General features: G+C 38.6%; 1 protein-coding gene across 4 annotated transcripts in view; it reads right to left on the bottom strand.

Annotated features, from left to right (window-relative positions):
• The window catches only part of tup (LIM1_Isl and LIM2_Isl domain-containing protein tup), a 44,889-nt gene that overhangs the window by 12,233 nt on the left and 14,888 nt on the right, over positions 1 to 17,768 (bottom strand). For all 4 annotated transcript variants that reach the window (XM_069038637.1, XM_069038636.1, XM_069038639.1 and 1 more), the window contains exons 2-3: positions 4,218 to 4,410; positions 3,433 to 3,740 (exon numbers count right to left, since the gene is read on the bottom strand). In XM_069038637.1, coding sequence (XP_068894738.1) covers positions 3,433 to 3,740; positions 4,218 to 4,410 — 501 coding nt within the window. The remainder of the gene's footprint in view (positions 1 to 3,432; positions 3,741 to 4,217; positions 4,411 to 17,768) is intronic.

Here is a 17,768-nt window from a genome sequence, read left to right as displayed (position 1 = left end):
CAAAATTATTTCGACTCGCAGCAGTGGTTTTGAATTTTGAAACGGTTCGAGGACGATTCGTAAAGCAGATGAAGGCACGAGAGAGTGAAGAAATCGTCAACCTGTTGTGAATTAAGATAAGGAGACTTCAAAATGTCGCAATCGTAAATTTTATCGAACTAGTTGTTGCGTTTTGAGTTTTTCTGCATCTTCATTTGCATGTTGATGGTGTTTTTGTTAAATTGCGTCGTTTTGTGCAGTTTAATCATTACTGACATTTTAATTGGGAACGAGCTGGTTTTTCGAAAAACTTGTTCCAGTAATTGGCCGATGAGTAGACACGCAAGATGGTACTTTTGGGACACAAAAACTCGACGGCGTAAGATTTGGATGACGAAAATTGCAAATTTGGAATAAAAAGGGTCGAAATGGTCTTGTATTTGAAAAAAAAAAACACAGTTCTAGGAATCTAGGAATTTTTAATTTCATGTTGTAATAATGTTACATTTTAGATTTCGTTGGTGGTTTAGCCGGAAATGACAGCACATTCATTTTACAAAATTGAAAATTGGAAAATTTTTGATCAACTTTATTTTGTGATAATTTTTTTACTTAGACTGATGCGCCCAATGTAGGTATATCTACCTAATTAAGTTAGTAGGACCGGTTCTTGTAATAAAGTCAAAAAATAAAGAAATAATTTTAAACTAAATATTAGCTGATGAGATGCATATTTAAGGGTTGAAGTCAGCCCCTGAAAGTTGTTTTTTTTTTCGTTCATCTAATTCTAATCGCAATAATTGTTGTTTCACGCTCACAGTGTAGGTAATGTAAAAGGAAAATGGACAAAAAAAAATTATAATTAAAACATTTTTTTTTGCATATCGTAATGAAAGTGGCCCTCTTTTACAAGAAAAAACGTAGTGAAAGTAGCACTTTTTTACACGAAAAATCGTAGTAACAGTGGTACATTTTTGCATCATTTTATTCCATCTCCTTAGAGTATTGTCAAAGCATACCTATTTTTTTTGTAATTTTTCATAAATCCCTTTAGACCAAATTTCCCAATTTACATCGATATGCAAAAAAATAGTGTGGACAACACGTTATGAAAGTCTCTTTTTTTCATTTATTTGCTTGATTAACTCGGGCTACGCCCTCGTTAATCAATCTGCAAATTCGTGAAAAAAAGTATGACTTTCATAACTAGTTGTACAAATAACTAAGTACATACATATTTTCTTTTCGTACGTGAGCATTTTGTTTATTTTCGTACAGATGATTTTTTTAGCTGATAATACGTCTTACTTATTTTTTCTTTTATGTAGGTATTTTCAAAGTAAAGGTATCTAATATATCTTTTATAAAAAATTATTTTAAAAAAATGAGAAAAGCTTGTGTTCGAATTTTTCATTTACATACTCAATCTATAGAATATGACAAACAAGAAATGTTGCCGTTGAAACTTTTTCCCTAGTTGTTTTTAGTTTTCGAGATATGAGCAAAAAACGAAAAAGCCCCGATTTTTCTGGGGTTATTAATTTTTTATGAGCGTTTGTCCTTTGATAAGGGCTATAAAAATATTTAAAAAATCGACATAGATTCTCACAGTACGTACAGCAAAATAACTTTGTAAAAAAATTCAAAGTAACCCCCCGTAACATTTTTTTTTATTCTGTTTTTCAGACAGTATTTTTTGGGTGATTTTTTTTTTTCTAAAATATTATAGTTAAATCTATAAAAGCGCCTATCTTGGCATCATCAACTATCCGTACTAGCTAAATTGTATGGCCAAAAATTATATTCATATTTTTATTCTGCTACCAGGGTCGTTTAAAAAGTTTGTGAAATCAAAAAGTAATATTTTTCTTTTTTTTTTCAACAGTTGCATTTCATTTAGTTGTGTGCTTATTATCCGAGAAAAATCGCTTGAAAATTTTCAATCCAAACACAAACAGAAGAAGGAGGAGGATGTGGCAGCAATAGCGATTTTTTTGCAAGAAAAATATTTGAGATGGGTGCTAGGAGTGGACAGAGAAACGCTAAATTACAGGGAAGAGTGCAAGAGGAATAGGGTGAAAGTGAAGAGAGCGGCAAAGTTTGAGGACGAAACGGATAGAAGGCAGAATACTGCCGGAATGCTGGAGAGAAAAGAAAAAGAACACCGAGAAGGAGAGAGAGAGAAATACTACTAGAGGAAGGGTGGAAAATTTAGATTTAGAGCAAAAGAAAGATGGATGAATGTAGAGCTGAGTGAAAGGGTCAAAGACACGGACAAGCAACAAAGAAGGGAGAGAATCAAAGAATCAAGGTACAACAGGGAGTATGAGAAGTTTATGACAGAGGAAATTCTGGAGTACCTGGAGAGAGAGAGAGAGAGTGCAAGAGAAAGAAAAATGGTGGCGAGATTAGATGTGGAAACGAAGAGAGAGAAAACAGGTTTTGGATGGAAGGAGGGGAAAGAAGGTGCAGAATGTGCTATGAGGAGAGAGAGAGACAATCGAGCACATGTGGAATGGATGTAGCGAAATGAGAGAGGGAGGGAAAGGAACAGGGAGAAATACTGAATGAAGACGGAAAGGAGATATGGAAGTGGAGGGAAAGATAGAGAAGGAGATAGGAATTAAAATAGTTATTTTCATATGAGTAGCGCTGTCAGATCACTTTTCAGGTATGAGGCCGAAATTTCAAGCACGAGGCCTTAGCCGAGTGATGAAAAATAGGCCGAATATTGAATAACGTTATTCGTGTTCGTTTGGGCAAAGTCTTAAAAAACATTAATTAGTTGTAAATTTTGAAGTTATCTTTGACAGATGTCAAGTTAGGCATATAACCGAGAAAGTTTATATATTTAGTTATATACCACTCTCCCGGTTATGTATCTCAGGAAACGAACATGCAAAAGTTATTTTGGAAAATTTTTGGAATAGTTTTTTTAGGTTTAGTTATGTTTATGTGTATATGATTTTTATACTGTAACTAAACGCTATTCAAAAATCAAAAAACCACATTTTTCATGACATTTCCTATTACTTATCACAGTGACAGATAACTCATTTGTACCACAATGGTTTTTTGAATTTTGAACAGCGTTTAGGAATCCGAAAGCCCGTTGGGCAAAATAAACTTTTCGTTGGTTTGTTAGATTTGCTCCTTTTCATTCATTTCCCCTTTCATTCAATCCAGAAGATCCCTCTCTCATTTTATCGATTAACGTTTATTATTCTACGATCTTCAATTTTATCCATTTCAAAATATCTATACCTTGAGATGATTTCATTGAAAAACCTGTACAACAAACTCCTGCCAGATCCAGTTGACATTTTACGCCTGTTCATACGACACATGTCAAAAATTCTACTCACACCACTGCCATGGATGCAGTAACTTTTCGACCGGCCCTGGTACATCGACCCGAAGTAAAAGTAGCGGCGTAATGAAAAGTGTGCATACCTGACATGCAGCCAAGCTCCGTGGAGTTGCTGCTGTGGTTGTTGTTGCTCAGGCTGGTGTTGTTGTTGCTCTCCGCCGACGGCAGATGCGGCGTCGTCGGCGCCGACGTCTTCTCCATGTGGTCGTGGTCCTCCTTACAGTACAAATTACCTCCGTCCCTTAACGCGAACTCGTCTCCAGGTACTAACGGTCGGGAACAAGCACAACACTTGAAGCACTTTATGTGGTAGATTTTGCTTTTCGCCCGCATCACGAAATCATCTTTGCTAAACGACGACCCGCACCTGTCACATTTCGTCCCGAACAACCTGCAAACAACACAGAGTCAAACCTGCTCAATTGCAACGGTTCTTTTGCTAAACTACTTCCTCCAAGACCCCTCGCAATCAAATTTCTTATTTTTGTTTGCTCCACGTGGGAAAAGTGACCGGGATGCGTGTGGCGGCGACGCACGTGTGTAATTCGAGAGTCGATTTGTTTAGGGGGACGTCTGGAGGACTCCCACCTGGGCCACCGTCGAGGCCGGGGCCGCTGCCAAAATCGCGTCGACTTGACAAACATCAACACCGCCACCGGGGTCGCGACAAACACCACCTGGACTCCGTGGGTGTCGAGAATTGTCCCATCGGAACTTGTCCGAGGACTTTGAGGAAGACTCGTTAAAAATAGAGCGATCTTGGAAGTTTTCCGACTTGGAGTGGTTGCATTAGCCGCGAAATCGTCGCACCGGGGTACAGTTCGTTGCACGATGGTGCGGTGATTTTGCGGCGTTGCCGGCTACTGACCTAACGTAGTCCCTCTTGCAGTAGGTTTTCCCATCGCGGACGAAGCACGTGCAGGACTCGTCCAGGAACTGTCGACACTCCTGGCATTTTAGACATGCCGCGTGCCATTCCAGGTCGGGGGCCACCCTCAGGATGTACTGGTCATGTATTTGGCCACCGCAGCCCACGCAGTAGCTCAGCCGTCGGGGTTTCTCTACGGGAGAAGGCTATTTTAGAGAGTGGCTCAACAGGAAAAGGTTGCTGTTGCGAAAATGTTTACTTTGCAAGATGAGACAGGAAATTTTTTAGTGATGAGGCTTGGTTTCACCTTTCTGATTTCGTCAATTCTAAAAAATTCTAGAATTTGGTCCTCACACGATTATAAGATTATGCATTTATAAATTAACCGGACTATTTCCAACAAGATTTGGCTACTGCTCACGAACTGATTTCTTCATTTTTATTTGTCTTTTTGCCTCCTGAAGCGTTCATCTCCGGCAAAATGATCGCATATTGAGCAGTAAACCCGCGGCTGGTTTATGGGTCTGGTTGGTATGATGGATGTGACGTTGCCTGGCAGGAATTTCACACAGAGAAACTCGCGTGTTTATATGTGTTCATGTGATGCATTTAACGCGTTGACAGCAACACTAACAGAAATAAACATTCGTACAAGCCGAGTTAATGCATCGTCGCTTTTCCACTCCGCCAGTAAATATTGATGGAAACACGTGTTGCCGCCACTAATATTTAGATGACTTCTGTTAACGCCGATCTTACATTAGGCTCGGACGGATTTGGATCGCCGAAACGATTGATCTATCGCGAAAAATAGTCGGCGAGCCGCAGCGTCGAAACGAAGTTGCTGGACTTCCGGCGGAACCTGTCACGCAACGCGATCTTAGCTGTGATGTTTGACCAATTAAAAATTATACAAAGGGAGATGTAAAAATACACAGATGAAACCACAAATGTACAGTCAACAACGGAACAATCCGGAACTGTACCTGGTGGAAGAAGTAATTTAATACAACTCTGTAGCGTCTGCTGGTGACGGGTTTAACGGGTTCGGCAACCAGAAATGCACCCATCGATATTCTGCTATCAGGAAAATTTTATTGACGGTCTAGAATAATCTTGGTAACGGCAAGTGTGCTTACTCTGATGCCCTAATTTTAAGGAAAAACATGTTTTTTTTCTTCTAAAATTTAAGTCTATCGTGGTCCATAATGACAAATTAATCCGGCCTGGATGCCGTGCAGCCCCACAGAGAATAATGTGCCCGCGTGAACCTGTTTTGAAGCAGATCCTGGAGATTTTTTTTATTGACATTCGTCTTCATCACCCAGGGGTCAAAATATGACGAGAAGCGTGGTCACTCCTTCGGCAGTGGGTTAATCGCCGTCTCAGCTGATGCTTAGAAAGTTCGACGATCGATGGACGACCAGTACGAAATATTTTTGGGATGTAGGTGCCGGGTGATGGATGGGCGCGATAAATCAATCCGTGGAATGTGAAATGTGAAAAATTTTTACTTCATAGAAAGTCATGAGCACGGACAGGGACGGATCCGCGCCAAATCGGAGAAATCTGTGTGTCAAGGTCCGCAACGGATCACGCTGACATTTTTGCAAGCGACGTGGTGCGTCACCCGGACCGTAGAAATCGATTTTTATCGCACCGGTATATACGCGGCGGTTTTCAGAGTGATCGAAAAATATCGCAACGCGTCAGATTTGTTTTGGGCACTCTCGTCCACCAGTAATAATAATAATAATAATAATAATAATAGTGACAGCGAGAAAAAAATAATAATGATAGTGATAATAGTAATAATGATGGGGCAGTTGACTGTCTACACTTTTTCGTTTAAAAATGTGATGGTCAATTTTTGTACGTCAATCACCCCGTATATTAATTGAAAGGTAGCAATTACGTCAAAGTAACTGCTCGAAATTGCTTAAATCTCATTATTTATTCATACATCATGCATCTTCCACTCTCCGTGCATTTAAAAGAGATCAAGGCGGATGATGATATCATTTCTTTCTCAAACCTAAATCAAAATTGGGTGATTTCTCTAATTAAAATAAAAAATTGTTTTCTGTTAAAATTTTGACATTTTCTGATATTTCACGTTAACCAAAAAAATTAAAAAGCAATCGAAACCGTTTCTACTCTTTTTCCATTATTTTTTAAATTTTTTCCGTTCTATCGGGTGTTCATTTAAATTTCCGGTCAAAGTTGGCGTTGAAGAGTCGATTGTGAACGCACTACGGGTTACGAATCACGGATCAACTGTTTAAATCTTACGTTTTTACACGAGTGGTGCATTCACAATCGACTCTTCAACCCCACCTTTGACCGGAAATTTAAATGAACACCCGATACTTTCCAGTTTTCATTTTTTGAGTAATCACACTGTATTTTCATAAAATTCACAATTTTCTTTTTCCTTTTCAACTCCTCCAGGCACATTTTCTCTTCGATTTCTAAATAAAATGTTTCGAATTTTCACCAATGTGCTGCGAACAATTTTTTCCTCTCTTCGTGAGCTAAAATACATTGTGTATGTTTCAATCGAGCGTGATTAATGTAAAACTTCACTAAAAATACTCCTCCGAATTTTATCTCTTAATTGCATCGCTTTAATGGCCCCATCGCCCCTCCGATTGGTCCCGAACCCATAACAAACACTTGAATTTTTTCGCTGCGGTAAATCGTCCTAATATAAATTTAATTGTTGCATAAATTAAACGGAGAATTATTTAATTGCCTCAGTTCAGATGAACAACAATGATGATCATAATTGTGAAACTCTTTTGTAAGTGAAAATTTACGAATGCTTACGTTCCATCATTATCTTTTAATTACGGATATGAATAAAGATTACATTCATGTAGAGTCGGCCACCGGATAATCTCCTTTTTTTTTCTTAATTTGCACGCGTCCTGCGCACACAACTGCGTTCGCAACAAACTGCTCAAACAGGATCAATTAGAAATGATAAAGCGGTGGAATGAATCAATAGAGAAAAACCGACACCGCACTTAATTAGTTAGAGCACTCCCTATTGCTCTATTGCCATAATTAAGAACTCTCGTGACAATCTAGAGCACTCGATGGGGACTCAGGACTATGCTCGCCAGGACTCGGATGAACCGCCAGAAAACAGAGAAACCGAAGTCGAGTCGTAGATTAATTCGTGCTGAAGCGTAGTTGTCATTGTGCCTTGGATGAATTTTTCAACCATCAGAGAAACCAAAGTCGAGTCGTAGATCAGTTCATGTGGATGAATAGTTGTCACTGCGACTGGGATGATTATTTCAATCGCAAGATGAGAGAAACTAAAATCGAGTCGTAGATTAGTTTGTGTGGATGTATGGTTGTCGTTGCGACTGGGATGAATTTTTTAACCGCTAGAGAACAGAGAAACCACAATCAAGTCGTAGATTAGTTCGTGCTGAAGTGTAGTTATCATTGCGCCTCAGATGAATTTTTTAACCGCCGGAGATCAGAGAAACTAGAGTCGTAGATTAGTTCGTGCCGGTGTGCAGTTGTCATCGCGACCGGGATGAATTTTTCAACCGCGAGGGATGAGAGAAACCAAAACCGAGTCGTAGATTAATTCGTGGAGTTGTGTAGTTGTCATTGCGACTGGGAGAGATTAGAGAGAAACCAAAGCCGAGTCGTAGATTAGTGATTAGTGATGCGTAGTTGTCACTGCGAGGATAGGTGTAGAGCTAGAACCGGCGTGATTAACGGAGGGTGGCGACAGCGGCCACCGCCTTATCTCGGAGCATTGGTGGCAGCGCCAGGTAAACAATGGGGCCCTATAAAGTGTCTGCAAACAGACATGAGTGTAGCCGTTTCGGCGCTAATTGACCAGGTAAAGTCAGTGGCGGTGTCAGTGCGGGTACAATGATGCTGGCATCCGGTAGCAAGTCGGCGAGACGGGGGCCTATTAACACCCCGGTGCGAACTGCGGGGTGTCCAGACAGCCCCCACGGACCACCGACAGTAAAAAACACGACGGAGGTACAGGTGGAAGCGGCGAAAGGGTGGAATCGGGACGTGGTTTTTCACTCGACTGTTCGAAGAGGAATTTCTGGTAGAAGAAATAAGTAGGTATCTGATGGAATTCAAATTGGAAATGGACGATTTGTAATAAGATTACAAAGAATAACTTTGCAAATTGTTTCAGATCTATTTTGCCAACTATGTTCAAAAGAATTTAACAAATTGTACAAGATGGTGCTGAAGCCCACACTTTCGGATTAGGAAGATAATGCCACTGCGGACCGACTCAGCGGAGTAATGTATCTGTCACAATAGTGTTAATGGTAATGTTAATGTTAATGTTAGCCAGGAACACTGGACTACTAACATCACCATTGCCATCTCCACTAACATTATAACATTACCACTAACATTAACACTATTGTGACAGACCCATAAGATTTGCTGATGCTCTTTCCAAAGATGTCACAATTTACTAATTCATATAGAATAAAAATCTATTTGGAGAGAAAATTTTCTAATTTACCTTTTTAATTATAAAAATATGAAGAAAATCTACGCGAGTTAGAATATATCTGCAAAGATAAGTAAAAAATTTAATTGAAATTGGCACCCATGTAATAAATATCCAATAGGAACCTTGCATCATGGCAACAACAAAAATTTCCGAAAATTTTTGATCATTCCAAAGAATTAATAATGTTTCTTCGCTTTTCACTCATGCTTTTGTTGCTCGTCTGCGACTCGTGTTTATTTCCACAACAACCAAATCATTGGTGAGCCTGAAAATGATTCATTTATTCCATGAAAAAATCAAATAATGAAAAACAATTTGGTAGATTCAGGTAATAATTTCTGGTAAAATGTTTCAACAGTTAGCAAGAAGTAACCGCTTTGGATTTTTTTTTTCAATTTTCTGAAAACCCATTCGGAGTTTGATTTGTGAAATGCATGATTTGGGGACTCAATAAGTTCACATAAAAAATCAAAAGGTGCTAGATCAGTAGATTCAGCTGGCTCTTTTGTAGATTATTATTTCCTGAACCATCTGTCGGACAATGTCTGACCTAGAGATGTTTTAGTAGCATTATAAGACATTGCTGGATCTTGTTGAAAGTTCAAAGCTTTGGAAATCTTTTGCACAAATTCTTTTCCATTAGGAAAATTCAGTAGAATAAATAAAATCTAAACTTTAATTATCAAAAAATTAACAATTAAATTAATAAATTGATTCTAATTATTTATTAACTAAATAAATAATTGTAATTAATTATTATTTGTGAATTGATAACAAATTCCTTCTGGTTAATCAATAAAAAAATGTGGTTCTACAATAATATTCTTAATTCGGAATAGAACCAACTTCTTTTATTCACAGAAATGTAAATTAGATTTTGAATAAATTAATGTCATTTAGCTGGTTCTGGTTTTGTTAATCAAATTAAATCAAAACAATAACAGACAAGAATAGAGACTAATTAGGTATGTTTTGGTTAATTGGATAAAGACAACTGAGAATCGAGAATGGCTGGCTTCTCATGAGTGAAAGAACGAAAAAAAAATCAACAAAATGACATCAAAATCTAAGATAAAAATACACTACAACATGAATAACACAAAAATTATAAAAAATAAAAACTGACGAGAAATGAATCTCTGAAGATGGTAACGTGCTCGACGAAACACGTATATTTTAAAATTGTTGAGTAAATTTAATTGGACGAAGAATTGATCAAATTAAATTGTAATTTATTTAGTTGTTTGTTAATTGCGTTCATCTGTCAGATTTCCATCGATTTGGTTCGTAATTAAGCCAAATTAAATTAAATCGCGTCAAATTGAAACTGAAGTGCCACAAATCAAACTAAACCAATTTGTTTGGATCGCTTTACTAATTCGCCTCCGCTAAAACAGACTCATCCTGGGCCACCCAGTATACCACTCCTCCTGCTATCAAATTAGCCTCGCTCTTGCAGATTCCCGGTTCTTGCAGCTTACTCACGCTCCGTAATTACGGCAATTTTTCCATAAAACCGTATTTTGAGTTGGCAGACTGGCGCAAATCCGTAATCGGTACCAGCTCGCGGTAATTGGAGCCTGCGAGTCCTTCTCCCATTTTCCAACGTGATCAGCAGAATATGATTTTTTAATTTCGACCGCGGCCGCGATGTTAATTGTTCATATGCCAATTCAATTAGTTATTTTTGTTGTAGATGTGCAACGTAACCAGCATAAGCTGTAATTAAACCATCCACTCACTATAAATATAGTTCCTTCAAGGAGAATGGACTTACGAAACTCACCGTTGTAAATGAATCTATTCTATTATAACCGTGGCGAATGACTTTGCTTTTTTTTTGTTCGCTCGATTTTTTCTTCAATTAAAAGTTACCACTCGCCGTTAATGTTTCGTATAAACCTGGCCGCATTGTCCTAATTGTCGATCTAGACAAATTACCAGAGCTACGCGGTGGCCCAACTATCTTTGCATTTCGGGTGTAGGTTTATTGGCGCGGCGAGGGCAATAATCACAGGAGGGCGCAGTGAGCGTGGCGTGGGAGTTCGCGCTGTTTCCCATTAGGTGCGCCGGGATCGCCAGCAACTTTATAGCGGCCGGGGAGCGTTCGTTTTTGGAGTTGCGGAGGCGCAGTAGGCCGGAGGTGTAGGTGAGGATTTACGAGCGGTCATTTGCGGTCCGCTTATATAAACAGACGGCTCCGAAGGTGATGAGGTTATAAAGAAAGAGCGGCGAAGAGAGGAGTCGGCTCGTCGGGAATGTGGACAATTCGGAGATCATAAGTTAAGATAAAGTAAACAATTAGCGACATGTTGGAGTTTATTTATTCGAGCGCAGGTAGCGGACTATCATTTCAGGCCAACATGCAAATCAGAAAGACCCTAATGAGCGGTCGCGGCACCGGAGCGGTGAGGGAAGAGGCTGGGATCTGGGAGATTGGGTTGTTAGCGGTGACGGGTTTGGTGGATTTTTTACGTGGACTGACGACGAAAAATTCGGGGATTCTGTGGCTGTGTCGTGTGGGATCTTGCTTCCGCTTGTTGAATATTGAGTGGATGTGGAAGGAAGGAGACGTTTTTGACAGTTTTTGATGCGACAGCTTTGGACATGATGAAGGTTGGTTTTTTTGGCATGGAAGATTTTTCAGATTTTTCAAAAAAATTTGTAAAAATACAGAGAATGAAGTTTTATGTGCTGAGGCTGCCGAACGAAGTGAGGAGTGAAAGAGATCGTCAAATATTTCTTCCCATCTAACAAATTTTGAGATTTTGTATTCGGTCCGCCGATTGGGAGCCTCTGGTCGGGAACCGGTACGGTACCGGCATGTCCTCCGAGTCACGTCACCGCTGCAGCCAGTACTCCTCTTGTCGGCACCTTTGATCTCATTAGTACACCTTGGCACCTCCGTGCCCCCTCGGCCCCAGCGCGTCGTCCGCATCGATAATTAACACTCTCATTAACAGCTGGCCGGCCATGCAACGCTCCTCGCTCTGCATTTTTTTCGAAAGCCTATTACCTCATTCGGAAAAAAGTCGGCGGCGGATAATCGCGCTCGCCATCGAAAGGAAGTCACACGAATTATTTATATGCAAATGGGGCTCGCGGATGCGCGTATATGGCGAAATTGGCGTTAGCGTCATTTGGAAAGTGGAGTGACGGGGACGTGTTCGCGTTCGGTTTCAGGTAGATGCGAGGGGCCCTCGCCTCCGACAGGGCTATCACCATGTCGATCGGCTTGATTACGAGCGGCTGCAGAGCCTTATCCGACTTTATCTTCCAAACCACCAAAGCATTTGCATACACAATTGTAAATTATTAAAAGCGGAGACCAAACAACGACCTCCTTGCGCAACAAGAGCTTTTTTCAGAGGCTGATGACCAAACCGACCACGAGAAAACGGTACCCGACCAACAAACAAACTTCCAACCAAACGAACACTCTGTATGTACCACCCAAATCAACAACTCCGATCAAAGATATAAATCCAGCAGAGAAACGGTAGCGTTTGACAGTTTAACAAAAACTATAATCAAATGTCAAGTGATGATCGTGATGAAGATAATAAAAGAAAAACTTGGACCGAAACCCATCTTTTCATTTCGAGTGTAGGTTTTTCGGAGAGCGCAGCGAGGCCAATAATCACAGGAGGACGCAGTAGTGTGTGAATCAATCTACGAATCGATTAATTTTGGTCCTGGTACAGAGAAATTACAAAAAAATGTCGTCTGATTGAATGAATAATAAAGATATTTGTAATTAAAAAACTGGATGTATTTATAAAAGTAAACCGATTAACTGCATTTATTGCATTTTAAACCTGATACAGCGGTCCAAGAAAGTTGGCGTCGCATTTAATCAACAGTTTAAACGTTTTAATTAAATAAACAAGATCAATATTTACACATTTAATGAAATTTATAAATGCATTTTAGCAGTTAAACGTTTTTATGTCATTTTTAGCTTTTACAAATTATGGGATTGCAACCGAGTTGTCGATGTAGTGATATATTTCCGGTTTTCGTTTAGTCCATATGTTCGATAAAAGGTTTTAAAAGTGAAAACATTAATACATTATCGGTCACTCAAAATGTAACTGTAATATGTACGGGGTGGTTCTCGAATCGTGTGCATTTCATATTTATCGCGGGGAAAAGGTTTACGCTAGTACCAGTTAATGCAGTTTGATGGCGTCGAAAAATATTTGCTGTTACAAAAATTAAAATGGACTAGTTTTTGATTTTTTCGTTTTTTCAAATTTGAAATTCTTAAGGGGAAGAATACGCCAGTGACGAGAGCCAAATTAAGGCGATTTTTTGGACCAATTGTGGCCAAAATAATCAATACATTTTCCGGAAAAAATATATACCATAAAACCAGTCTAGATTGAGGGTTCTTGCTATTCAAATTGTTCAAGACGGCCTTAGTTTTTCCAAAAAAAAAAATTACAAAAACGTATTAATTAATTTCATTCAGATGAGAACAAGAATAGACAAGAACCTTTCTTTGATGTATCGTTGATGTCTTCTCAAAATTTCAAGTCTGTTGAAAACAACAAAAAATTTGATTGCACAACGCAGCTGTTGGGACTCTATCCTTCTTTTGTTGTATCCAAATTTGAAAAAATGTCGTCCGGAATATTTAATTAGCTTGGGTGGAAGAGTCCAAAAGTTCCCAAAAAAGTTCCCAAAATTTAAAAAATAATTGTGTCTTCTGGTATGATAGTTTTCAGAAGTTCTGCATTACTGTTACGTTTCTAGAGTTGTCATGAAGTTTTTGTCAATTGCATCTCAAGGTAGTTAATTTCCAAAAATAGATTTTCTTTGTACAAAATTTTGCCTTCAGCAGACAATGTATTATTTTTGTGACCGTTTTGGGATCTCTATTAGATCAGGAAGAGTTTATTAGAAGCAAAATCTGCACTTCAGATTAGAAGAATTTCTTGACACTTACCAAAAAGTAACTCAACCATCCTGTACACTTTTCATGAACTAGCGAAAAACATGGTGTTCTTTTGTATTTACTTCTACAGATAACATATGCACACTCATTAAATGTCCACGAAAACTATAAAACACTACCTACTGCTTATTATAGACCTAGTATCCATTTTATCGGCATTCGAGATACAAAAACTACGCATTTATGGTTATTTAAGCCTTATTAATTATTATAAAATATAAATTGACAGTTAAACTGAACAAAGGGGATTCACACTCATACATAAGTGGGTCTTTGCATAATTACTGCAATTATGAAGCTAGAATTTAATGAGCGATCAGAAGAGATAATACAAAATTGATGGCAGTTGTTTTAGAACGTAGGTCTGTAATTAGATCATTGCGCTGTTTTATCAGATTTTTCACAAAACCAAGCATCCTCATATTGTCCATATCATAGTCATCATATCATATCATAATATTCTTTGTGCAAGACATTGCTCAGACTCACACAGCAACAGTTGAGACATAATTTTAATTGGATTTTTTTAGGTGCTTTAGTGCCTCAACATCTCTATTTTATGAATCCTTTTATTCCCGGTCCACTAAAAATATCTTATTTCAGTCATCATGTATACGCACACTTTATTACTACACTAATGCACGAGTGATATTTAATGTGATTATTTTATTACTGTCATTTGACACCTTGTCCAACTTTTACCGCGGAGAATAATTTCTCTAAAATTGTGGGGATCGGTGAAACTGTATCGGCGGAATCAGATTTTGACCGTACTCTGGTCAGTCACGAAATACTTAAATTCCGAAAAAAAAAAATCGCCCTGCATCCTTCGAATTCATGTCATGGCGACAGGACTAGTTCGACGCTCTGCCATTGGTCCTTCGCTGTGTTATTGTTGTTACGTTTTAGTGTGGTCGACAAATATTTACGGCATTTCCAGACATAAAACACCAGAGGACGACGATTTTTAGTTCAATAATTAACCGAAAAAAAGCGCATCGTTAAACACGATAGAACGACCGGGACCATTACGAGGGGCAATTAAAAACTTTTTTCCCTCTCCCTCATCCGAGATAATTTTATTGTCCTGATGGCACGACATGTCCGAATAACGTAGATTACCAACAGCCAGTAAAACTATTCAGATGTATGGGCTGATAACGGAAGTGAAGTGTTCTGCCGATGTAAGTTTTTACGACCACTAATTCAAGATTTTTACATCGAATTACTCCGAATAAAAAACAGAACACACTCATTACACGCTACAGCGCTACTGACACCTAATAAAATGAAAAGTCATGAGGCGGAACTGCCGGTTTGGGGAAAAGGAGTTGCGGGCGCTGCCGGAGAATGCTTGGTGGGCTGGAGGCAAAATCAAAAGGTGACTCAAATAGTCACCCAAAAGAGCCGATTCAGAGTTCGTTGTTGACATTATAATTTATTTTCAAAAATTAAAAAAAAAAATAGTATTTCAAAAATAGGTTATACAGAGTGTCCCCCAAAAAAACGAGTCCATAGCTCTCTTATTTATCGGAGGATTTTAATTATCTATACACCAAATTAAATGGTTGTGAATAGGCTACAAAATGGCCTAATAAAATCACGTATAGCCCCAAAGGCTTCAAGGCTAAACTGTCAAATATTTTTTTCCAAATTCGAACATGTAGGTACTTTTTTTTAAATTCTGATAGAGATTTTTATTTTGAAAACAACAATACATCACAAGTATACACACACACCAAAAATACAAAAAAAAAACTACTATCGTCTTTTTCTTGGGGACACCCTGTATATTTTTTAAATTTGTATCTTAATTGTCACTGCTTTATGGGCAGTTAGAAACAGGGATATATCTTGATTTTAGTTATAAGCGTCATGAGTTACTTGAATATTTTATTTTTACGAAATTTTTCCATTTTGGAAAAGGTCAAAATTTTATAAAATTTTGGAAAAATCTTTTAAGAACTTAAGAGACGGGTTCGACTGAAACCAAGTGAACAAGAATCAATTAAAGTGTGAGTTTTAATAGTTTTCCCTCGAAAAAAAGATATTTCTGCCTTTTTTTAATTTCAAAAATGAAAACAAAAATTTTCGAAAAAAAAAAAATCAAAGATTAAATTGTAGTAAAAAGAACCGAATGGGTAGGTCAATTCCTCATGTTGAGGTCTTATAGTAATGTAAATGACTGGTTTGCCTGACAAGATTTTAAATGACTGGAATCCATTTTCAAAATAATTTTTTTGTTTCTGATTCATCAAATAGATATCTATTATATTTTTTTTCCTGACCTGACTTGACCTGACCATATTTTCCTCCACTTGTGGACAGATTCAACTGCCGCTTTATTCATCATGTTGTGGTGTGTGCTTCAGCACCACACTGTTGAAACCCTGTCGACTAAAATAAATTTGTCAACAAGGCATCGTACTCTCGCTTTCTTCATTATTCCCGTCCAAATCCTCCAGTCATTTTGCTTTGGTGATAACAATAATTGGCGAATATCTCCTCTGTCAATTATCCGTTGACAAACGCTCGTGACATTTATGCGACACCGGACCCGTTCGACTTTCGTTTCGGTCGATTGTTTGTTTGTTTTTTTGTGTGTGTGGCACACCTGACAAGTTTCGTTGCCGGACTTATCTGTCGGAGACCTTCGACGGACCTAATCCGCGCCCATAAACCAGTCAGGGTATCTCTCTAAGCCCGTCTGGGTCCTGTAGGTTGTAAACGCCGGCGCCTAGTCTTGTCGCCACCGGCTAGCACGAGGGCGCGATGAAGACTCCGACACGAATGTGACAACCGAAACCGAAACCCCTAATAAATCACCCACGTCCGGACTCCGGTTCTGAATGGGTTCGCTTTTGCTACCCACGCGTAATAACGCGAAAAGTGTGACCCGGGGTGGCGAACCAATAGCGCTTGAGGCGATGCTAAAGAAAAAATGGAATGAAGAAAATATTGAAAAGATTTTTTTTTGATGGAACTATGACGTTACAGGTTTCTCCGGGTGTGAAGATCCAACGTACAAGTGTAGGTTGTCCTTGTTCGCATGTTTTGTGAATCTCGTCTTATAAAACCAGGATTCATCAGTGAAAAAAGTTTTGCGCATACAACACAAAAGTTTTGTATCTTTGTAGCGGGTTTAAAAGGTAATCTCTAAACTGAAGCCTTTGTGCTGGACGACCAATAGAAGTCCTGCAGTAGTATTATTATTTTTACTACTACTTTTTTCATACATCCTGTATATCATCATCCAATTTAGTCGCCGATTTAAATGTGCCTCCGTCAACAGTCATTTTCAATACTTTCTTTCATCACCACAGCCCCACTGGTCCAGACGCCCTTGAAGCCTCGCCTAAATCACTCCGATAAAATGATCTGACATTTATTACCTAAACAAAATCTCAATAAAATTATTGTGACCGATTTTCTTCGATGAAAGTTTTGTTTGGGTTATTTTTTTTTTCTGTTTGTTACACGAGCCGGACAAGCTTTTACCGTTAGAGTCGGCTTGAAAATTTTCAAACAAGTGCCTATCGAATTTCACACAATTTCCATTTGGATGGGCGATTTTTTTGAAATCGTGGTATTTCGTTTACCTAATTTTAGCGATGAGCCGAGTCGATCCGTTACGAAATTTAATCCGGCATTAACATGCCACAATCGGACATTTTTCTAAGCGGATTTAAAAATTAAAATCCTTCTCGGCCGAGTACTGTTACTAATTAAATCAGGACTGTCAGTCAATGTGATCACAGCAACTAATCACGATTGGGTGAAAAGAAAAAATTGAGTCGCGGTCTGGTCCGGGCTGTTGTGAAAAGAGCTGTACCGACGTCCACGATTTATTGTCGTTTAGTTAACAAAGGAGTGCAAATTTTCGAGTGTACAACAACACATTCTACCAACTGTTGAATTTATTTGGCGCGTTATGTGTGGAGCGGAGCATAAAATTATGCATCTCTTATCTGATTTAGCGATGTTTATGTTTTGCACAATTATACAAAAAAAATGGAGATTATTAAATTCGACAAGAGGATAATTTTATGCGAAAAGCTACTTTCTATAATTTGCG

Source organism: Tenebrio molitor, chromosome 2 (assembly GCF_963966145.1).
Source record: "Tenebrio molitor chromosome 2, icTenMoli1.1, whole genome shotgun sequence".
Classification (NCBI taxonomy): Eukaryota; Metazoa; Arthropoda; class Insecta; order Coleoptera; family Tenebrionidae; genus Tenebrio; species Tenebrio molitor.
Note: the sequence above shows the minus strand (reverse complement) of the source record. Positions and strands in the feature narration are given on the sequence as shown.